The sequence below is a fragment of the Pristis pectinata genome, chromosome 6 (assembly GCF_009764475.1).
Source record: "Pristis pectinata isolate sPriPec2 chromosome 6, sPriPec2.1.pri, whole genome shotgun sequence".
In the NCBI taxonomy this organism is placed as follows: Eukaryota; Metazoa; Chordata; class Chondrichthyes; order Rhinopristiformes; family Pristidae; genus Pristis; species Pristis pectinata.
This window is the reverse complement of record NC_067410.1, coordinates 49254411-49273462: the sequence shown is the minus strand read 5'-3', so window position 1 is coordinate 49273462 and position 19052 is coordinate 49254411. Positions and strand designations below refer to the sequence as shown.

At 43.7% G+C, this 19052-nt stretch overlaps 1 protein-coding gene across 3 annotated transcripts in view; it reads left to right on the top strand.

Annotated features, from left to right (window-relative positions):
• dock3 (dedicator of cytokinesis 3) overlaps positions 1 to 19052 on the top strand; it is an 822502-nt gene that overhangs the window by 782924 nt on the left and 20526 nt on the right. For all 3 annotated transcript variants that reach the window (XM_052017225.1, XM_052017226.1, XM_052017224.1), the window contains exons 45-48: positions 211 to 294; positions 1487 to 1603; positions 7627 to 7748; positions 17006 to 17141. In XM_052017225.1, the coding sequence (XP_051873185.1) occupies positions 211 to 294; positions 1487 to 1603; positions 7627 to 7748; positions 17006 to 17141 (459 nt within the window). The remainder of the gene's footprint in view (positions 1 to 210; positions 295 to 1486; positions 1604 to 7626; positions 7749 to 17005; positions 17142 to 19052) is intronic.

Sequence of the window (19052 nt, the reverse complement as noted above, 5' to 3'; positions counted from 1 at the left end):
TGCTCCCTGATTGCGTTGGTTCATGACAACTTTTACATTATGAATGAGCTTGAGCAGAATTTTGGGAGGAGAAAAATGTTTTTCAAACCTAGTGCAATTTGACCACATTTTGTGTTTGGATTGCCTATTTCACCCCTCCCTGAGTCTGTCAAAAGTTTTGCCAAACACTAGAATCTTGGTAAAATGCATAACTTTCTTTCCTCTTGACAGGCATTTTTCCAAAAGGAATATATAGTGAACCATCCAGAAGACAGTGAGAAAATTAACCAACTGAAGGAACTGATGCAGGAACAGGTACTGTGTTCCCTTCTGTGTGCCATTCATCTTTGTATCTCATAGATTTATAGAGTTGTACTGCAGAGAAACAGGCCCTTTGTCCCACCACGTCTATGCTGACCATCATCTCTATCTAATCCCATTTACCTGCAGTAATCCCAAATCCCTCTGTGCCTTGCTCATTCAAATACCTGTCCAGATACCTCTTAAATGTTGTTCCTGTTCCTGCCTCCACCACCTTCTGTAGCAGCTCATTGCAGATACCAACTACACTGTGTGAAAAATTAATCCCTCAGATTTGATTTAAACCTCCTCCCTCTCACTTTAAACCTATGCCCTCTAGTTTTAGACATCCCTACCTTGGGGAACAGACACTATCTTACCTATCTATTCCTCTCATAATTTTATGCACCTCTATAATGTCACCTTTCAGCCTCTTCGCTCCAAGGAATACAGTCCTAGCCTATCCAGTCTCTCCTTGTAACTCAAGTCCCCCAATCCAGGCAACACGCTTGTGAAACTCTTCTGCATCCTCTCTGGATTAATCACATCTATCCTGTAGTGTGGCAACCAAAACTGCACACAGTTACTCCAGGGGCGGCCTAACCAACATTTTGTACAGCTGTAACATGACGTTCCATCTCTTGTACTAGTGCCTCGGCCAATGAAGACAAGCATGCCATAAGCCAGCTTTACCACCCTGTCTACACTTGCCACTTTCTAGGAATTATGTACTTGTACCCCTATGTCTCTCTATGCAACAACACTCTCCAGGACTCTGCCATTCACTGTATGTGTCCTGCCTTGGTTTAACTTCCACCCGCCCACTTTCCCAGTTGATCAATATCCTTAGACAACCCTGTTCATTATCAACTATACCACCAATCTTGGTGTCATCTGCAAGCTGACTAATCATGCCACCTATATTCTTGCCCAATATGACAAACAGCAGAGAAACCAGCACCGATCACTGCTTCACAACATTGGCCACAGGCCTCCAGTCTGAGAAACAACCCTAACTCCCTACCCTGAGAACAGAATTGGCTGTCAGTAACTTGAAAAATCTATTTCAGTTTGTGGAATGAACTGACTGGAGAGGGGAATGAAAAGCTCCTAAAATGAAATGCATGTGGTGATCAAGAACTTTGGTTCATATAGTTTCCCGGTTTGATTTTTAATAGCCGTCCTATTCTGTGATTGTCACCCACAGGTTCATATTCTCGGAGTGGGATTAGCAATTCATGAGAAGCTGGTACATCCAGAAATGCGGCCCCTGCACAAGAAGCTTATAGATCAGTTCCAGATGATGAGGTCCAGCCTTTGTCATGTGAGTATTAATGCCACTGACAGTATGGTGGAGATTGAATGAAAGTGCCTTACAGCATTCTTTTTTGCTTTGTTCATCTTGTGTTTATCAAGTTTGTTACAGGCAGAGTAAAATTCCTTCTACTCCACTGCCTATTATCTACAGGGCAGAGCAGCAACTCACGAGGCTTCTTTGGCAGCACTTCCCAAATCCTTGATCTCTACCATCAAGTAGTAAAGGGCAGTAGTTGTATAGAAATCATTATCACTCCAGATCCCAGACCATCCTGACTTGGGACAGACACTGATATTCCTTCACTGTCCACAGGCAGGGGTCATGATTATGCAGTCTGCTAAAAAAGAACTGTGTTTATTGTTGAGAAAAAAAATGTAGAAAGCTCGTAATGGACTGAGTAGATGGGTATAAAAGTAGCAAATAGAATTCCATCTGGAGAAGTGTTAGGTGATGTAGACAGGGAAGACCAACAAAGCAAGAGGATAAGTGATAAATCATAAGATAGCGAAATGTTTAGAGAGACAGAGCAATCTTGATGTACAGTATGTTCACAGGTCCCTGAAAGTTGCAAGTCAGGTGGATAAGGTGGTTAAGAAGCAGCTCCTCTATACTATACCTTGATCAGTGAGGCATGGAATATAGGAGCTGGGAGGGCATGCGGGAACTTTGCAGAACACAAGCCAGATTTGGAATATTTTGGACATTTCTGATCTCCATACTACAAGAAGAATATGCAGTACTAGGGATGAAATTTTTGAGAATATTGTTAGGGCTGGAGAATATTAATTATCAGAGACATTTACTAAGCTGTGTTTTATTTCCTCTAAAGGATACTATCTGAGTGAGTTATACAAAATTATGAGAGGTCTGGAAAGATGGAGCAGGAAGGATTTATTTTCCATTGGATGAGTGATTACCTAGGGAAAGAGCAAAAGGATCAGGAAGGTATTGAGGAAAATGAAATGCTGCCTGACAAGGTGATGGTGGCAGAAACACTCATCATATTCAAAAAGTTTCGAATGAACACCTGAAGAGCCATGACCTACAAGGCTGGGAAGTGGAAGTAACCTATACACTGCATTTTTAGCCAACATGGATACGATGGACATCTGTCATAGAGTCATTCAGCACAGAATCAGGCCCTTCTGCCCACTATGTAAGCATTGACTTCTCAGGCATCCATCTACATTAATCTCAATTTTTCCTCCAGCCACCCACCTATGCCCAGGGAAGTTTATACTAATTAACCTAACTACCAGCATATCTTTGGCATGTGGGAGGAAACCCATGGTGTCACAGGGAGAATAGGCAAACTCCACACAGTCAGCATGCAAGATTAGGATTGAACTATGGTCTATGGATCTGTGAAGCAGCAGCACTAACCGCTTTACCACTATGCTGGTAAACTGCTGTGATTCTTTCATCAAAGGTGCTATGGTCCTCTAAGTAGCTTTCTTGATTTTGTGCCAAATGTTTGTGAATGCTGTGAATCCATACCTGCTCAAGCCAATTTCACTTTGGACCATCACAGCCACCACAGAAGGGAAATGTTTAAATCTTAGGACTAAGCATGATTTGAGTCTAGACCCAAAAATGAACAGAGTGTCTTGGTAGTTGCATTGAGGTTCATTGCCATTCACACTCATGACTTTTCAGTGATTCCAGTAGCAGCCTGGGTTCAGTAGGAGTATGGGAAGTATATAGGATCACATCACCAATATTTTGACCCATTAAACAAGGCTCTCTGCTGAGAGTATCAGGCTTGTTTAATTGAGATTTCTTAATGTAAAGAATGCAGTATAGGAATCCACTTAAATATAGCCAATATATTGTCCCAAACTAGTGCAGCGTGTCTTGACAGGACTACACTATATTTTAAAAGCCAGAAATCCTAACTAATCAAGCATGACCTTAAGAAGTCAGAAAGCATTTTTGCTGATAAGAGCATGTGCAGTGCAGCCAGAGGTACTGTTGCCATGGCAACTCACTGCACGCAGTTGCTTCTCATGTGGAATGATCTTTACAGAAAACTTTGAAGGGACAGATTATTTCCCTGTTATTTACTTTGCAGATAGGTACTTGTGTTGGAATGTGACAGTACTGAAAAATGAGGTTGCAGTAAATGTGAAAGATAAAACTGTTTGAAATTATCTTCTCTCATTGTACCCACCCATTTACAGATCAGTATATCAAGGGCCCATGAATTTCACTTTTCACACAGTGCATAACTGGGCATAACTGTGCTGTAGAGTGTGGCATCAAGCCAGGCAGTCTAGCAAATGTCCAGCTCATTCCTCAACCAGTGCCATTCTCAACCGGGCAGAATCATAGGTTAACATTGGAAGGAGTCTGGGCAAGCTCTAAGCCTATCTCACTCTCCTTCCCTCTCCCTATATCTGTGCAATTTTTATTTATTCAGGTAGTCATCCAGGTTTTCTTTTAAATGCAGCATTTGGATCTGTATCCACTATCTTTCCAGCAGTATATTCCAGATTCAAACTTCTCACTGCACAAAAATAGTTTTTCATCGTATCACTTCTGGTTCTTTTGTCAATTTCCTTTCTCCTTTCACTTCTGTTCTTGACCTAGGCAGAGTAGAGAGCAGCCAATGATTTTAAACACATCTATCAGATCTCCTTGCTACTTTCTCTGTTTCAAGGAGAACAACTCCAGATTCTCAAGTCTATCCACAGAACTAATGTCCCTTTTCCCTGGAATCATGTAAAAAATATCTTATGCACCTAAAATGTGGTACCTAAAAGGTGATAAAATACTACATTTGTGGCCAAACCAATGTTTTACTTGGATGAAGGAAGTGAAGGTTTGGTGGCTAAATTTGCCGGTAACACAGAGGTAGATAGGAAAGTAAGTTGTGAAGAGGACGTAAGGAGGCTAAAGAGGGATATGGATATGGTAGGTGAGTGGGTAAAGATCTGGCAAATAGAGTATAGTGTGAAATTGTCCATTTTGACAGGGAAAATAAGAAAATGACATTGTCTAATAGTGAAAGATTACAGGACTCTAAAATACAGAGGGAATTAAGTGCCCTAGAGCATGATTCACAAATATCTAGGTAGAAGGTACAAGTTGTTAGGAAAACTAACAATATCTTATCATTTATTGCAAAGGAAATTAAATACAAATATAGGGAGATTGTACTTCTGTTATATAGGGCATGGTTGAGACCACATCTGGAATACTGTGTACAGTGCTGTATTGGTCTTCTTATTAAAGGAAGGTTATTAATGCTTTGGAAGCAGTTGAGAGGACATTTACTAGACTGGAGTGGGCTAGTTCTCTTATGCAGACAGATTGGACATTTTAGGCTTGTATCTGCTGGAGTTTTGAAGCGTAATTGCCTTTCCTCAGGTGAGATAATCTAGAACTAGCGATCACTGTTTAAAAATAAGAGGGTGCTGATTTAAGAAAAAGATGAGGCGTTCTTTTTCTCTCAAGAATTGTGGGTCTTTGGAACTCTCGTCCTCAGAGGGTGATTGAAGCAGAGACTTTGAATATTTTTAAGACAGAGGTTGGTAGATCCTTGATAAGCAAAGGGGTGAAAAGTTACCTGTAGTAGGGAAATGTAAGGTTGAGGTTACAGTCGGATCAGCCATAATCTTATTGAATGATAGAGTAGGCTCAAGGGGCTGTGGCCTACTTTTAATTTGTATATTCATATATATCTTCTTGTGTTCAAATGAAACCAGGAAGTTCACATTCAGGCTGTTCTATTTGACTTGAGCTGAGTTTCCCCCTCCTTTCACCTCATCATTGGTGGCTTTAGCTTCAACTACATAGATTCTTCATATGGAAATACCTATCTTAATCCCTGCATCTTTCCAACTTCCTCAACATGATCCATAAAATCCACCTTAGTCACGAAGCTTTTGGTCACCCCTCTTAATGTTTTTGTCTTATCACACCTCTATCCCATGTATATATAGATGCAAGTTAGTGTTGTTCAAGCCAGACCTAGCTTGCTTTACTGTTTTGTTTTCCAATAGCTTTTATTCACATAGAGCTTTTAACATAATAAAACAATCCAAACAACTTTGGAAGATGTTATACAAAAAATTGGCATTGAGCCACATAGAGAAGTTAGGCCAGGTGACCAAAGCATTGGTCAAAGAAGTACGTTTTCAAAGACTGTTTCCAGCAGAGAGAAATGTAAAGTGTACAGTGCAGACAGCTGAATGGAGGATGTGCCAGAGGCTAGCAGTGGAGGAGCACAAATCTCTCAGAAGGCTGACTGACAGAGCTTACTGGGATCAGGAGGTGTATGGCTGCAGACAGAACGGAACAGAAGAACGAGAACTTTAAATTCAAGGCATTATCTGAGAAGTTGTTAATATAAGTCAGCAAGCACAGGGTTACGAGTAAGCAGAACAATATGGGTTTAGAAGGCAGGAGGTGGGAAGCATGCCAAGATAGCACTGGAGTATTCAGAACCCTTTGTGCCAGATGCTCTAAATACTTTCTTTTTTTTAACCAATTGTTCTTATTACTCAGACCAGTGGACTTCCAGTAGAAATCCACTTTCTCTCAGATTTGAAAGGTCTGGTCCTACAGCAGGATATCAGAATACAGCAGGATTCATTGCACCTGTGCATCCATGTACTTGTGCATATGACAATAAACTCGACTTTGACTTTGAAGTCAGGCTGTATGCAAAGTGTTCCATGGCTTTCCCAGTTCCCATGCACTCCCTTCAGCAGAGAGCAATAAAATTGCCTCACCTTGGTAAACACAGAAAGCTGCTACAGCAGACTATCATGGTGCTTTTTTGTGTTTTTTTTCCAGAACCATAAGGATTGCACCTTAAAAACACCCCAAAAATATTTCTGTTTTTGATACTGGATGAAGGAAAGTATGGCAACAAAAGTCTGATCAATTGCCCCCACAGTCATACCACCAAGTATTTGCTGGCACTGTTGCATTGACTGATTGTGGGGAATTGTTCTCATGATCCAGATGGGTTACTGTACAAAGGTCGGACTGGCACATACTATAGCAGAAAGGACTAGCAGCGGGCCCAAGTTCTGCTGTGGCTCCTGATAGGCAAACTGTGGTGCTGATCTATGGTAACAGTAGTACAGGTACAGGGAGCAATCTCACTCATAATCAGTTTTGCCTTGAGTCCATCAGCCATTGCGAATCAGTTACTAGGTTTATTGGTAGCTTGCAAATATAAGATTGCACCAAGGATACACTACCCTATTGTATTTGTTAGCAGATCCCTGTAGCTTGGCATTGGTCAGCTGACTTGCCTTTCAAGTCTTTCTGAAAGTATATTTCGGGAAATGGGGAAAGACGAGAGAATGGGACTAACCAGACTGCTTTCCAAGAGGCCTCACTGACTCAATGGTCTGCAAGGCCTCCTTCTATGCTGCAACAACTCTATGATTTTCTCTATACTGTGACACCCTCTTTTTTGAACACTTTCTTTCATGTACAATTGCTCAGTTTTCTTCTTCCACCATGTGTATGCACCCTCAATCTGCCTGATTAACCTCTTGAATAAGTGAAGAGTGTGAATTGTACTTGTATAAGAAGCCAAATGCTTTTGATATTCTGATGGAATTTTAACAATTTACAGGGATTTGCATCTGTCAGATCAAATTGGTCTCTGTGTGAATTGGCTGGGATCAGGATTAGGTCTGTGTTTGGTGTCACTGCTGCAGAAAAATATGCTGATATTTTTAATATAATATAAATAATATAATATTATATAAAAAAACTATACTACTGTACTACCTCAGAGAAGAATGAACAGTTGGTCTAATGCCTGGAAAATCCAAGGTACACTGAGGATGTGCTAAAGGAAGAGCTGTTCTGCACTATTGTCAAAGTAGGGAGCTGCCTTTGATGTTATGGGAACTTCCGAAAAGAGATGTTGCAATGTGTCTTCAGCTACAAGAAATACATAGTTAATTATGTAGACATTCATCTATATAAATACATCTCAGTGACTTTATGGTGCCAGCCATTCAGAAATGCTAAAGTCATTGAATCTTCCATCTCCTACATAGGATCTTCCTGGAATGGACAAGATCAGCCCTGTTTGCTCTGGTTCCAGCACGCCACGTGGAAGCCTCATGTCTGGCCATAATCCCATGAGTCCAGAAACTATCAAGCTCATGCATAGGCACAGGTGAGTGAGACTGATGGCTAAGCTGTATATTGGCAAGGGCAAAGAGGCTGGTGAGCCAGTCTGTACACAGACAAAGGAAAGGGAAAGAGATGCCCAGCATGTACACAAGCAACAGCATTGAGGCCATGTGCCCAGATACATATATGGAGGACTGGTGTCATTGTTTATATTTATTGTTTACTAATCTGTGGATAAATATCAAATTATAACAATTATAACATGAATTGGAGATGCAGCTGGTTGACCTTCGGCTCCTATGGGAGAACAAGGAGCTCATAGATAAGAGCTACAGGGAGGCAGTCACTCCTGAGCTGCAGGAGGCAGGTAGCTGAGTGACTGTCAGGAGAAGGAAGGAGAAAAGGCAGGCAGTGCAGAGTACCCCTGTGGCCGTTCCTCTCAATAACAGGTATACTGCTTTGGATACTGTTGGGGGGGGGGACCTACCAGGGGAAAGCCACAGTGACCAAGTCTCTGGCACTGAGCCTGGTTGTGTGGTGCAGAAGCAAAGGGGGAGAAGAGGAAGCAGTAGTGATTAGGGATTCCGTAGTAAAGGGAGCAGACAGGAGATTCTGTGGACGTGAAAGAGACTCCCGGATGGTATGTTGCCTCGTGGGTGCCAGAGGCAGGGACGTCTTGGATCAGGTTCACAGCATTCTGAAGGGTGAGGGCGAACAGCCAGAGGTCGTGGTACATATTGGCACCAAAGACATAGATAGGAAAAGAGATGAGGTCCTGAAGAGGGAATATAGGGAGTTAGGTCGGAAGCTGAAAAGCAGGACCTCGAGGGTAGTAATCTCTGGATTGCTGCCTGTGCCACGTGCCAATGAGGGTAAGAATAGTTTGATTTGGCAGATGAATGCGTGGCTGAGGAGCTGGTGCAGGGGGCAGGGTTTCAGATTTGTTGATCATTGGGATCTCTTCTGCGGAAGGTACAACCTGTATAAAGGGGATGGGTTACACCTGAACTGGAGGGGGACCAATATTCTTGCGGGCGGGTTTGCTAGAACTGTTGGGGAGGGTTTAAACTACTTCGACAGGGGGATGGGAACCCAAGTGATAGGTCAGAGGTTGGTGCATTTAATGTACAAGCAGATGCAGCATGTAGAAAGACTGTGAGGAAGGATAGGCAGTTGAAAGGGCAAAATTGCAGTCAGATGGATGGGCTGAAGTGTGTCTGTTTTAGTGCGAGAAGTATCAGGAACAAGGGTGATGAACTTAGAGCATGGGTAAGTACATGGAACTATGATGTGGTGACCATTACAGAGACTTAGCTGTAGCAAGGGCAGGAAAGGCTGTTGGATATTCCAGGGTTTAGGTGTTTCAAAAGGGACAGGGACGGAGTTAAAAGAGGTGGGGAAGTGGCTTTGCTGATCAGGGACAGTGTCACAGCTGTAGAAAGGGAGGGTGTCTTGAAGGGATCGTCTACTGAGTCAGTGTGGGTGGAAGTCAGAAACAGGAAGGGAGCAATCACTCTATTGGGAGTATTCTACAAACCCGCCCCAATAGCAGCAGAGACACTGAGGAACAGATCAGGAGGCAGATTTTAGAGAGGTGCAAAAATAACAGGGTTGTTGTCATGGGTGATTTCAACTTCCCTAATATTGATTGGCACCTCCTTAGTGTAAGGGGGATAGATGGGGCAGAGTTTGTTAGGTGTGTCCAGGAAGGATTCCTGACACAGTATGTGGACAGCTGACTGGAGGAGAGGCTATACTGGACCTGGTACTGGGCAATGAGCCTGATCAGGTTTCAGATCTCTCGGTGGGAGAACATTTTGGAGACGGTGACCATAACTCCTTGACCCTTACCATAGCCTTGGAAGGGGATAGGAGCAGACAATATGGGAAAGTATTTAATTGGGGGAAGGGGAATATTGAGGCTGTTAGGCAGGAACTTGGGAGTGTAAATGGGGGACATGTTCTTGAGGAAGTGCACAGTGGAAATGTGGAGGTTGTTTAAGGAAACATGGGGTTCTGGATAGGTTTGTCCCATTGAGGCAGGGTAAAGATGGTAGAGTGAAGGAACCGTGGTTGACGAGACGTAGAATATCTTCTCAAGAGGAAGAAAGAAGCTTACCTAAAGTTCAGAAAGCAAGGATCAGACAGGACTCTGGAGAGTTACAAGGTAGCCAGGAGGGAGCTTAAGAATGGATTTAGGAGAGCAAGAAGGGGGCATGAGAAGGCCGTGGCAAGTAGGATTAAGAAAACCCAAAAGCGTTCTACATGTATGTGAAGAATAGGAGGATGACTAGAGTGAAGGTAGGACCGATCAGGGATAAAAGAGGAAACATGTGCCTGGAGTCGGAAGAGGAAGGGGAGGTCCTTAATGAATACTTTGCTTCAGTATTCACCAGTGAGAGAGACCTTGACGTTTGTGAGGATGGTGTACAACAGGCTGATATGCAAGGGCATGTCGACGTGAGGAAAGAGGAAGTGCTGGAACTTCTGAAAAACATTAGGATAGATAAGTCACCGGGCCCAGACGGGATATATCCAAAGTTAGAGAAACAAAGGACTGCAGATGCTGGAATCTAGATGAAAAACACTATGATGCTGGAGGAACTCAGCAGGCCAGGCAGCGTCCGTGGAGAAAAGCAGACGGTCAACATTTCGGGTCAGGACCCTTCTTCAGGACTGAAGACAGGAAAAGAGGAAGCCCAATATATGGGAGGGAAAAGCAGAGCAGTGATAAGTGGACAAAAGAGGGGAGGTGGGGTGGTGGGGTGGGCACAGGGTGGTGATCAGTAGATGCAGGTAAGAGATAGTGATGGGGAGGAGGGGAGAGCAGATCCACCGGGGGATGGGTCAAAGATAAGGAGAGAGAAAAAAAAAGGCTGGGAAAAAGGGAAGAAGAAGCATGGTGGTGGTGGTGGGGGATGTGATTTGTGGGATAGGGGGGTTGGGGATTACCTAAAGTGGGAGAAATCAATGTTCATGCCGTTAGGCTGCAAGGTTCCAAGACAGAAAATGAGGTGCTGTTCCTCCAGTTTGCACTTGGAATTCTCCTGGCAGTGGAGGAGGCCAAGGACTGACACATCAGTGATAGTGTGGGAAGGGGAGTTGAAGTGACTGGCAATGGGAAGATGCAGGTTGCGGTTACGGACAGAGTGCAGGTGTTCGGTGAAGTGATCACCTAGTCTGTGTTTGGTCTCACCAATGTAGAGGAGGCCTCACTTGGAGCACTGAATGCAGTAGATGATATTAAGGGAGGTGCAGGTGAATCTCTGTCTTACCTGAAAGGACTGTTTGGGTCCCGGGATGGAGGTGGTGTAGGAACTGGTGCTACACCACCTCTATCACCAACACCTGCCCCTACACCACCTCCATCATTTCCCTTTTTCTCAATTTCTCTGCCTCCACTTGTTGTGAGAAAGGTTTTTCTGGTATCTTAAATATAAAGGTCTGGACACACAGTCTTTGTAATTTAAAAATGGTTTATTAACAAAGACAAATGCAGGGACAGAATGAATGGGAACAGATGCACACACACACTCTCAAGCAGGAGCACGAATGTGGAGGGAAATCGCGACAGAGGGTGAGGTACACACACACACACACACACACAAAATAACTGGGTACAAATGATCAAGGAGTAAACAGTACAATGTTTGGACACCCTGATTCTGGACAAACATTGGCTCTTTGGTCTCGGGAGTCCTTAACTAACTACCCTGAAGTAGTGCACAGTTTACCTCAACATCCTCGGAGACAGAAAAAGAGGAAGAAAAACCAAACATGCAGCACTTTTATGCTGCTGGGGGGCTGGGTGGCCCAGCAAGGACAAAGGTGTTTTAAACGGGCCAATGGTAGATGTGCCCAGGAACAAAGGTGCTCGCACAGACCAATCCGAGTGGTCCAGCAAGACAAAGGTGTTTACCTAATGGGGCGGAGCCGGACCCCTGATTGACAGTGGTATAGCTTCCGACCTGATAGGCAATGCTATCATCCGACGATGGGGGTCAGTAGTGTTGTCACTGTCATCTGACCCCTGGCCTTTCATACTACACCGCTGCATCTGCTTTCCATTCCAGGACATCCGAGATGTCCAAATTCTTTTCGAACTGGGGCTTCCCCCTGACTGTGGTCGAGAGAGCTTGAACCCGTATCTCTGCCATTTCCCACACCTCCGCTCTTACCCCTACCCCTCCCAGACTCAACAGAGATAGGGTCCCTCTTGTCCTCACATTTCATCCCACCAGCCTACACATCCAACATATCATTCCCCGCCACTTCTGCCATCTCTAACGGGACCCCACCACCAAGCATATCTTCCCCTCCCCACCCCTTTCTGCCCTTCACAGGGACCGGTCTCTCTGCGACTCCCTCGTTCACTCCTCCCCCAACACCTCCCCACCCATCCCGCTCCCACCCCAAAGAACTTTCCACTGCCCCCACCATAGGTGCAACACCTGCCCCTACACTACCTCCATCCAGGGACCCAAACAGTCCTTTCAGGTAAGACAGAGGTTCACCTGTACCTCCCTTAATATCATCTACTGCATTCGGTGCTCCAAGTGAGGCCTCCTCTACACTGGTGAGACCAAATGCAGACTAGGTGACTGTTTCGCAGAACACCTGCGCTCGGTCCGTAACCACGATCTGCACCTTCCCGTTGCCAGTCACTTCAACTCCCCCCACCCCCCCCCCCCACACTATTACTGATATGTCAGTCCTTGGCCTCCTCCACTGCCAGGAGAATTCCAAGCGCAAACTGGAGGAACAGCACCTCATTTTCTGTCTTGGAACCTTGCAGCCTAATGGCATGAACATTGAATTCTCCCACTTTAGGTGATCCCCACCCCCCTTCCCCACAAACCACCCCACCCCCACCATGCTTCTTCACTTCTTCCCTTTCCCAGCCTTTTTTTTCTCTCTCTTCTTACCTTTTACCCATCCCCTGTGGATCTGCTCTCCCCTTCTCACCCACACCTGCCTATCACTATTTCTTACCTCCATCTACCCCTGTGCCCACCCCGCCTCCCCTCTTTTGTCCACCTATCACTGCTCTGCTTTTCCCTCCTATATATTGGGCTTCCCCTTTTCCTATCTTCAGTCCTGAAGAGGGGTCCTGACCCGAAACGTTGACTGCCTGCTTTTCTCCACGGATGCTGCCTGGCCTGCTGAGTTCCTCCAGCATCATTGTGTTTTTCATATATCCAAGGTTATTACGGGAAGCGAGAGAAAAGATTGCTGCGCCCTTGGCAATGATCTTTGCGTCCCCATGGTCACAGAGTAGTGCCAGATGATTGGAGAGTGGCAAATGTTGTACCTTTGTTTAAGAAAGGAAGTAGGGATAACCCTAGGAATTACAGGCCAGTGAGTCTTACTTCATTGGTGGGCAAATTACTGGAGAAGATTCTAAGGGACAGGATTTACGGACATTTGGAGAAGCATAGGCTGATTAAGGATAGTCAGCATGGCGGCTTTGTGAGGGGCAGGTCGTGCCTCACAAGCTTGATTGAGTTGTTTGAGGACAAAGCACATTGATGAAGGTAGAGCACTGGATATGGTGTACATGGATTTTAGTAAGGTGTTTGATAAGGTTCCTCGTGCTTATTCAGAACATCAGGAGGCATGGGATCCAGGGAAACCTGGCTGTGCAGATTCAGAATTGGCTCGTCCATAGAAGACAGAGGGTGGTGTAGACAGAGTGTATACTGCCTGGAGGTCGGTGACCAGTGGTGTTCCCCAGGGATCTCTTCTGGGACCCCTGCTCTTTATGATTTTTATAAATGACTTGGATGAGGATGAGGATGTGGAAGGGTGGGTTAGTAAGTTTGCTGATGACACGAAGGTCGGTGGTGGTGTGGATAGTCTCGAAGGTTGCTGTTGGTCACAACAGGGCATTGATAGGATGCAGAGCTGGGCTGAGAAGTGGCAGATGGAGTTCAACCTGGAAAAGTGTGAAGTGATACACTTTTGAAGTTTTAATTTGAAGGCAGAATACAAGGTTAACAGTAGGACTCTTAGCAGAGTGGAGGAACAGAGGGTCCACGTCCATAGATCCCTCAAGGTTGCCACGCAGGTCGATAGGGTTGTTAAGAAGGCGTATGGTGTGTTGGCCTTCATTAGTCGGGGTATTGAGTTCAACAGTAATGTTGCAGCTCTATAGAACTCTGGTTAGACCACACTTGTAGTATTGTGTTCAGTTCTGGTCACCTCATTATAGGAAGGATGTGGAAGCTTTAGAGAGGGTGCAGAGGAGATTTACCAGAATGCTGACTGGATTGGAAAGCATGTCTTATGAGGATAGATTGAGTGAGCTAGGGCTTTTTTCTTTGGAGAGGAGGAGGATGAGAGGTGACTTGATGGAGGTGTACAAGATGATAAGAGGCATAGATCGAGTGGACAGTCAGAGACTTTTCCCAGGGCGACAATAGCTAACACGAGGGGGCATAATTTTAAGGTGAAAGGTGTATAGGGGTGATGTCAGAAGTAAGTTTTTTTTACACGGAAAGTGGTGGATGCGTAGAACACACTGCCGGCAGAGGTTGTGGGGGTAGATACATTAGGGACATTTAAGAGACTCTTAGATAGCCACATGAATGATAGAGAAATGGAGGGCTATGTGGGAGGGAAGGGTTGGATAGATCTTAAAGCAGGGTAAAGTGTCGGCACAACATCGTGGGCCAAAGGGCCTGTAATGTGCTGTAGTGTTCTGTATGTTCTATTATTTCTGTTACAATAAAATAAAATCACAATCAGATTTATTATCATTGACATATGTCATGAAGTTTGTTGGTTTGCAGCAGCAGTACAGTGCAAAGACATAAAAATTACAATAAAATACGAAATAAATAAATAGTGCAAACAAAAAGGAATAATGAAGTTGTGTTCATGAGTTCATGAACTATTCAGAAATCTGATCGCGGACTGTAAGAAGCTGTTCCCAAATCAATGAGTGTGGGTCTTCAGGCTCCTGTACCCTCTGCCTGGTGGTAGTGACGAGAAGAGGGCATGTCCCAGATGGTGAGGGTCCTTAGTGATGGATGCTGCCTTCTTGAGGCACCACCTCTTGAAGATGTCCTCGATGGTGGGGAGGGTTGTGCCAATGATGGAGCTGGCTGATTCTACAACCTTCTGCAGCCTCTTGTGACCCTGTGCATTGGAGCCTCCATACCAGGTAGTGATGCAATCAGTCAGAATGCTCTCCACTATACATCTATAAAAATTTGCAAGAGTCTTTGATGACATACTAAATCTCCTCAAATTCCTAATGAAGTAGAGCCGCTGGCATGTCTTCTTTGTGATTGCATCGATGTGTTGGGCCCAGGATAAATCCTCCGAAATGTTGACACGCAGGAACTTGAAGCTGCTCACCCTTTCCACCGCTGAGCCCTCAATGAGGACTAGTGTGTGTTCTCCTAACATCTCCCTTTCAATTCCTCAGTGTTGTTGACGTTGAGTGCGAGGTGGTTGTTGCAACACCACTCAACCAGCCGAACTATCTCTCTCCTGTACGCCTCCTCGTCGCCATCTGAGATTCTATCAACAACAGTGGTGTCATCTGCAAATTTATAGATGGTGCTTAGCCACAATGTCATGAGTATAGGGAGAGTAGAGCATCATCCATTATGTTCGACTGTAAGGTAATGCTACATATAAATGCAAAACAAAAACAACAGGCTGGAAACACTTAGCAGGTTAGGTAGCATCTGTGGAGAGAGAAACACAAGTAACATTGCAGGTCTGACACCCTTCATCAGAATGGAATATAAATACAAGGTTTGCCTTCCATTCTTAACACATCTATCTCAGTGGGAAAGCAGACCTTTCTTGCCCATCCCAAGTTTTGATACAAATGAGTGCCGTTCTTTGGCATAAGAAGATAGGGGTCAACCGTGTCAGTGTGTCTTGTGAATCACAGAGACCAGATTGTATCCTCAAGGATATTAGTTTAATGTTCATGTGAGTGTTGGACTGTGTGCAATTAACTGTTCTCCTTTGGAATGGCACTTTTGGCTTCAATGCTCCAGGATTAAGAGCACTATTTATCACTGATTACTGTGTGGTGATTCCTTTTTGAAAGTGGCTAAATGAAAGGAAAGAGAGAAAATGTTTTTGATCTAATTTGCATTCCTTAGACTACAAAATGTTATTATACATTGTGACCTTGTACATGAAGTGCAGAAAGTTAGCTTGATGGTAAGCCAAATGGAATGTCAACCTTTATTGTAACATGACGGTGGAATTTTTACTACAACTTGGAGACTACACCTGTCATACAGTTTGTTTCCTTATCTATGCAGGGATTTACTCACATTGGAGGCTATTCAGAGAAGATTCACTAAGTTGATTTCAGAAATGAAGGGGTTGCCTTATGAGAAACTGGGTTGGGGCCATGCTCGTTGGGGTTTAGAAGAATGAAAGATGATCTTATTGAAGCATAAAAGATTCTGGGGCTTGTCAAGGTGGATGTTGAGATATTTACCCTCCTGGGACCATGCTAAACTTGGGGGTATAGTTTCAGAATAAGGAGTCTCCCATTTAAGAGTTAAGGAGGAATTTCTTCTCTGAAGAGTCATGAATCTAGAGTTATCTGCTCCAAGCAACTGTAGAGGCATAGTCATTGAATATATTCAATGCGGGTAGACATATTTTTGGAATAAAGGGGAGTTGAGGATTGTGGGGAAATGCAGGAAAGTAGAGTTGAAGCTACAGTTGATCAGGGATGATTTTATTGAATGGTGGAATAGGCTCAAGCCCACTCCTAATACCCCACTCCTGCTCATACCTCTGATGATTTTATGCGTATCCGATATAATTTTGTCTATCTTGAAGAGCAACTAGTTGGAAGTGAAATATGATACTGAGTTCATTTGCTGGGAAAGAACTCTACACATTTATGTGGAGCAATATTACACAGTTGGAGCACCTAAACAGCAAATTCAATCCAATATCTGTTCATCATGAGAGTGAAAACCCATCCTCCATACAGCATCCTCTAATATTATTTACAGGGCTCAGATTTTAGAGGAATATCAGTCAAAATAGTGCCTCCAGCAATGTAGCACTTCCTCAGTCTGCTTCTTCAGTGGGCAAAGAATCCACTGAAGACAATGATGCCACCAACCAAGCCGAACTGAGCAGATGACTCTTTATAACTACTTAAAACACTTGGAAAGATGAAACAGGTGGAGCAGTGCCTGTGCAAGTTCTGTCTACAGAGTGTGCTGCTTAGGTTCAAGACATGGAATGAGGATTCTGGGAAGGGACTGTTGAGTGTGAAGTAATATTCTGTCTTGTTGATCTTTTCAGCCCCCTGAATCTGATTGGCTCCAACAGGCACTCCTCATCCTCACTATCCTCACAAACATCCAGTGAAGTTGGGAACCTCGTCATCCTCACAGATGGACTAGTTGGAGAAACCCCAGATGACCTTTACCGCATGCAGGTATGATAGTTCCTGTCTGTAGATTGTTTCCCCGTGTTATATACCAAGTTTGGGCCATTAGTGTGGCCTTGCAGATACTAAGCCTGTAGCAGAGCTTTATATCTAGAGTAAGGATGGTGATTGGTGCTTCCACTTGATAGGTGAGCTCAGCTCAGTGAGTCATTGAGTAAAATTAATCAAATGTTTCCTTGACAAAGGGCACTTGGTGAATAACAATAACAGTGAAAAATTTGACATCACCAACAAAGTTAAATTTGTTTGAGGACTGCAACAAGAATTAAATCTCAACAGGGTAGTAAAGTTAAATCACAACATGCACTGCAACAAGTTATACCCCAGCAGGGTCAGTAACAGAAGTTAAGTCTCGACTGGCATTGAATCAAAAGGTCAAGAATTAATTACTAACTACAGCAATATCATGAGATATTTCCTAGCTGGGACAATAACAAAAGTTAAATCCCAAAAGGAACTGCTTTAGCAGTTAATCCCAATAGGGACTGTAACAAAAATTATTCCCCAGTGTGCAGTGTAACAAGAGTTCTAACCTACAGAAATAAAAACAGAAAATACTTGAAATACTCAACGGGTTAGGCAACAGCTATGGGGAGAGAAATAAAGTTATTGATTCAGGTTAATCTTTTATCAGAACTGAAAAAAAGGTTAGAAATAAAACAAGCTCAAATTGTAAAGTGGGTCAGGACACAGAGCACAGATGTGTCTGCAATAGGATGATGATTAGGAGAGGTTGAATATCACAGTTGGTGGCAGTGCAGCTGAGAGAGTTAAAGGTATGTTTGGAAGAGGGGGATGAAATCAGAAATGCCAGAACAGTAGAGAGGAAAATACTGAATGCTGGAACTGTGAGAAACAAGACTGATTCTCTGAAATTGTTCAATTTTATGTAGAGTTCCAAAGGATACAAATGCTGTTCCTGATGAACTGCTGTTCCTCGAGCTTATGTTGAGCTTTGTTGAAAAAGTGTAGGAGGCCATATATAAAGTCAGAATAGAACTGGGCAACAGTGTGGCTGGTATTGTGTACAGTCACTGTTAACAACAGTTATATCCCACAATAAACTCCAGCAGCATATCAGTTCTGTGTTTCTATGTGTTTACAGCTGCAGAGGTTAGTGCATCTAATCTCTGTATATAATCCAAGATCAGTGGCCTGGGGCCTCTCAGAACATGGGAATGGATGCATGTGAGGGCACAAGGGAAGAAGATGTGGACAGAAACACTGTAGATATTAGTCTTCCTCCCTGGTTTTCCCTCACCTTCCTGGTTTTCCCTCCCCTTCCTGGCTTACCCTCGCTTCCCTGGTTTTCCCTCAATGATGTAACTACTGTGGCTGCCATGGAGAGTGTACTTTTAAGGTATTAATTTACTTCCCAGCAGTAAATGTAATCTGACAGCTGCAACCTCTGCACATTCCTGTCATTAGGAAATGCAGAGGCAACATTTTAACAAAGGGAAAAGGGTGCAAAAAGTCCTAATAATTTTTTAAAGATACATTTCACCAGTTTTACTGTTTGTTTTACCAGTTTTACTGTTTGTTTTACCCGTTTGCCAAATGGGCGTTAGGGCTAACCACACCATCCATTTAGTGCACCAAAAATGAGTGAAATTCAATTACTAGGCTACATACATCAAAACAACCGTAAATGAATTTTTAATAATCTTCAAATAGTGTTACACACAGTGTTACACCCCGTTTGAAGGCAGAGGGCAAAGAATCCAACTATTTTCATTATACTACAGCATTACAGTAGCATGTTTTTGGTAAACAGATGAAAAGAGCATTGTTAAAATATTCTCTTTCTCCATAAGTGTGACTACAATAAGTGTGACAAGAAACATTGCATCCAATCTCAATGCCCAAGCAGAAAAAAATTCAACCAGCATTCCACCCAGC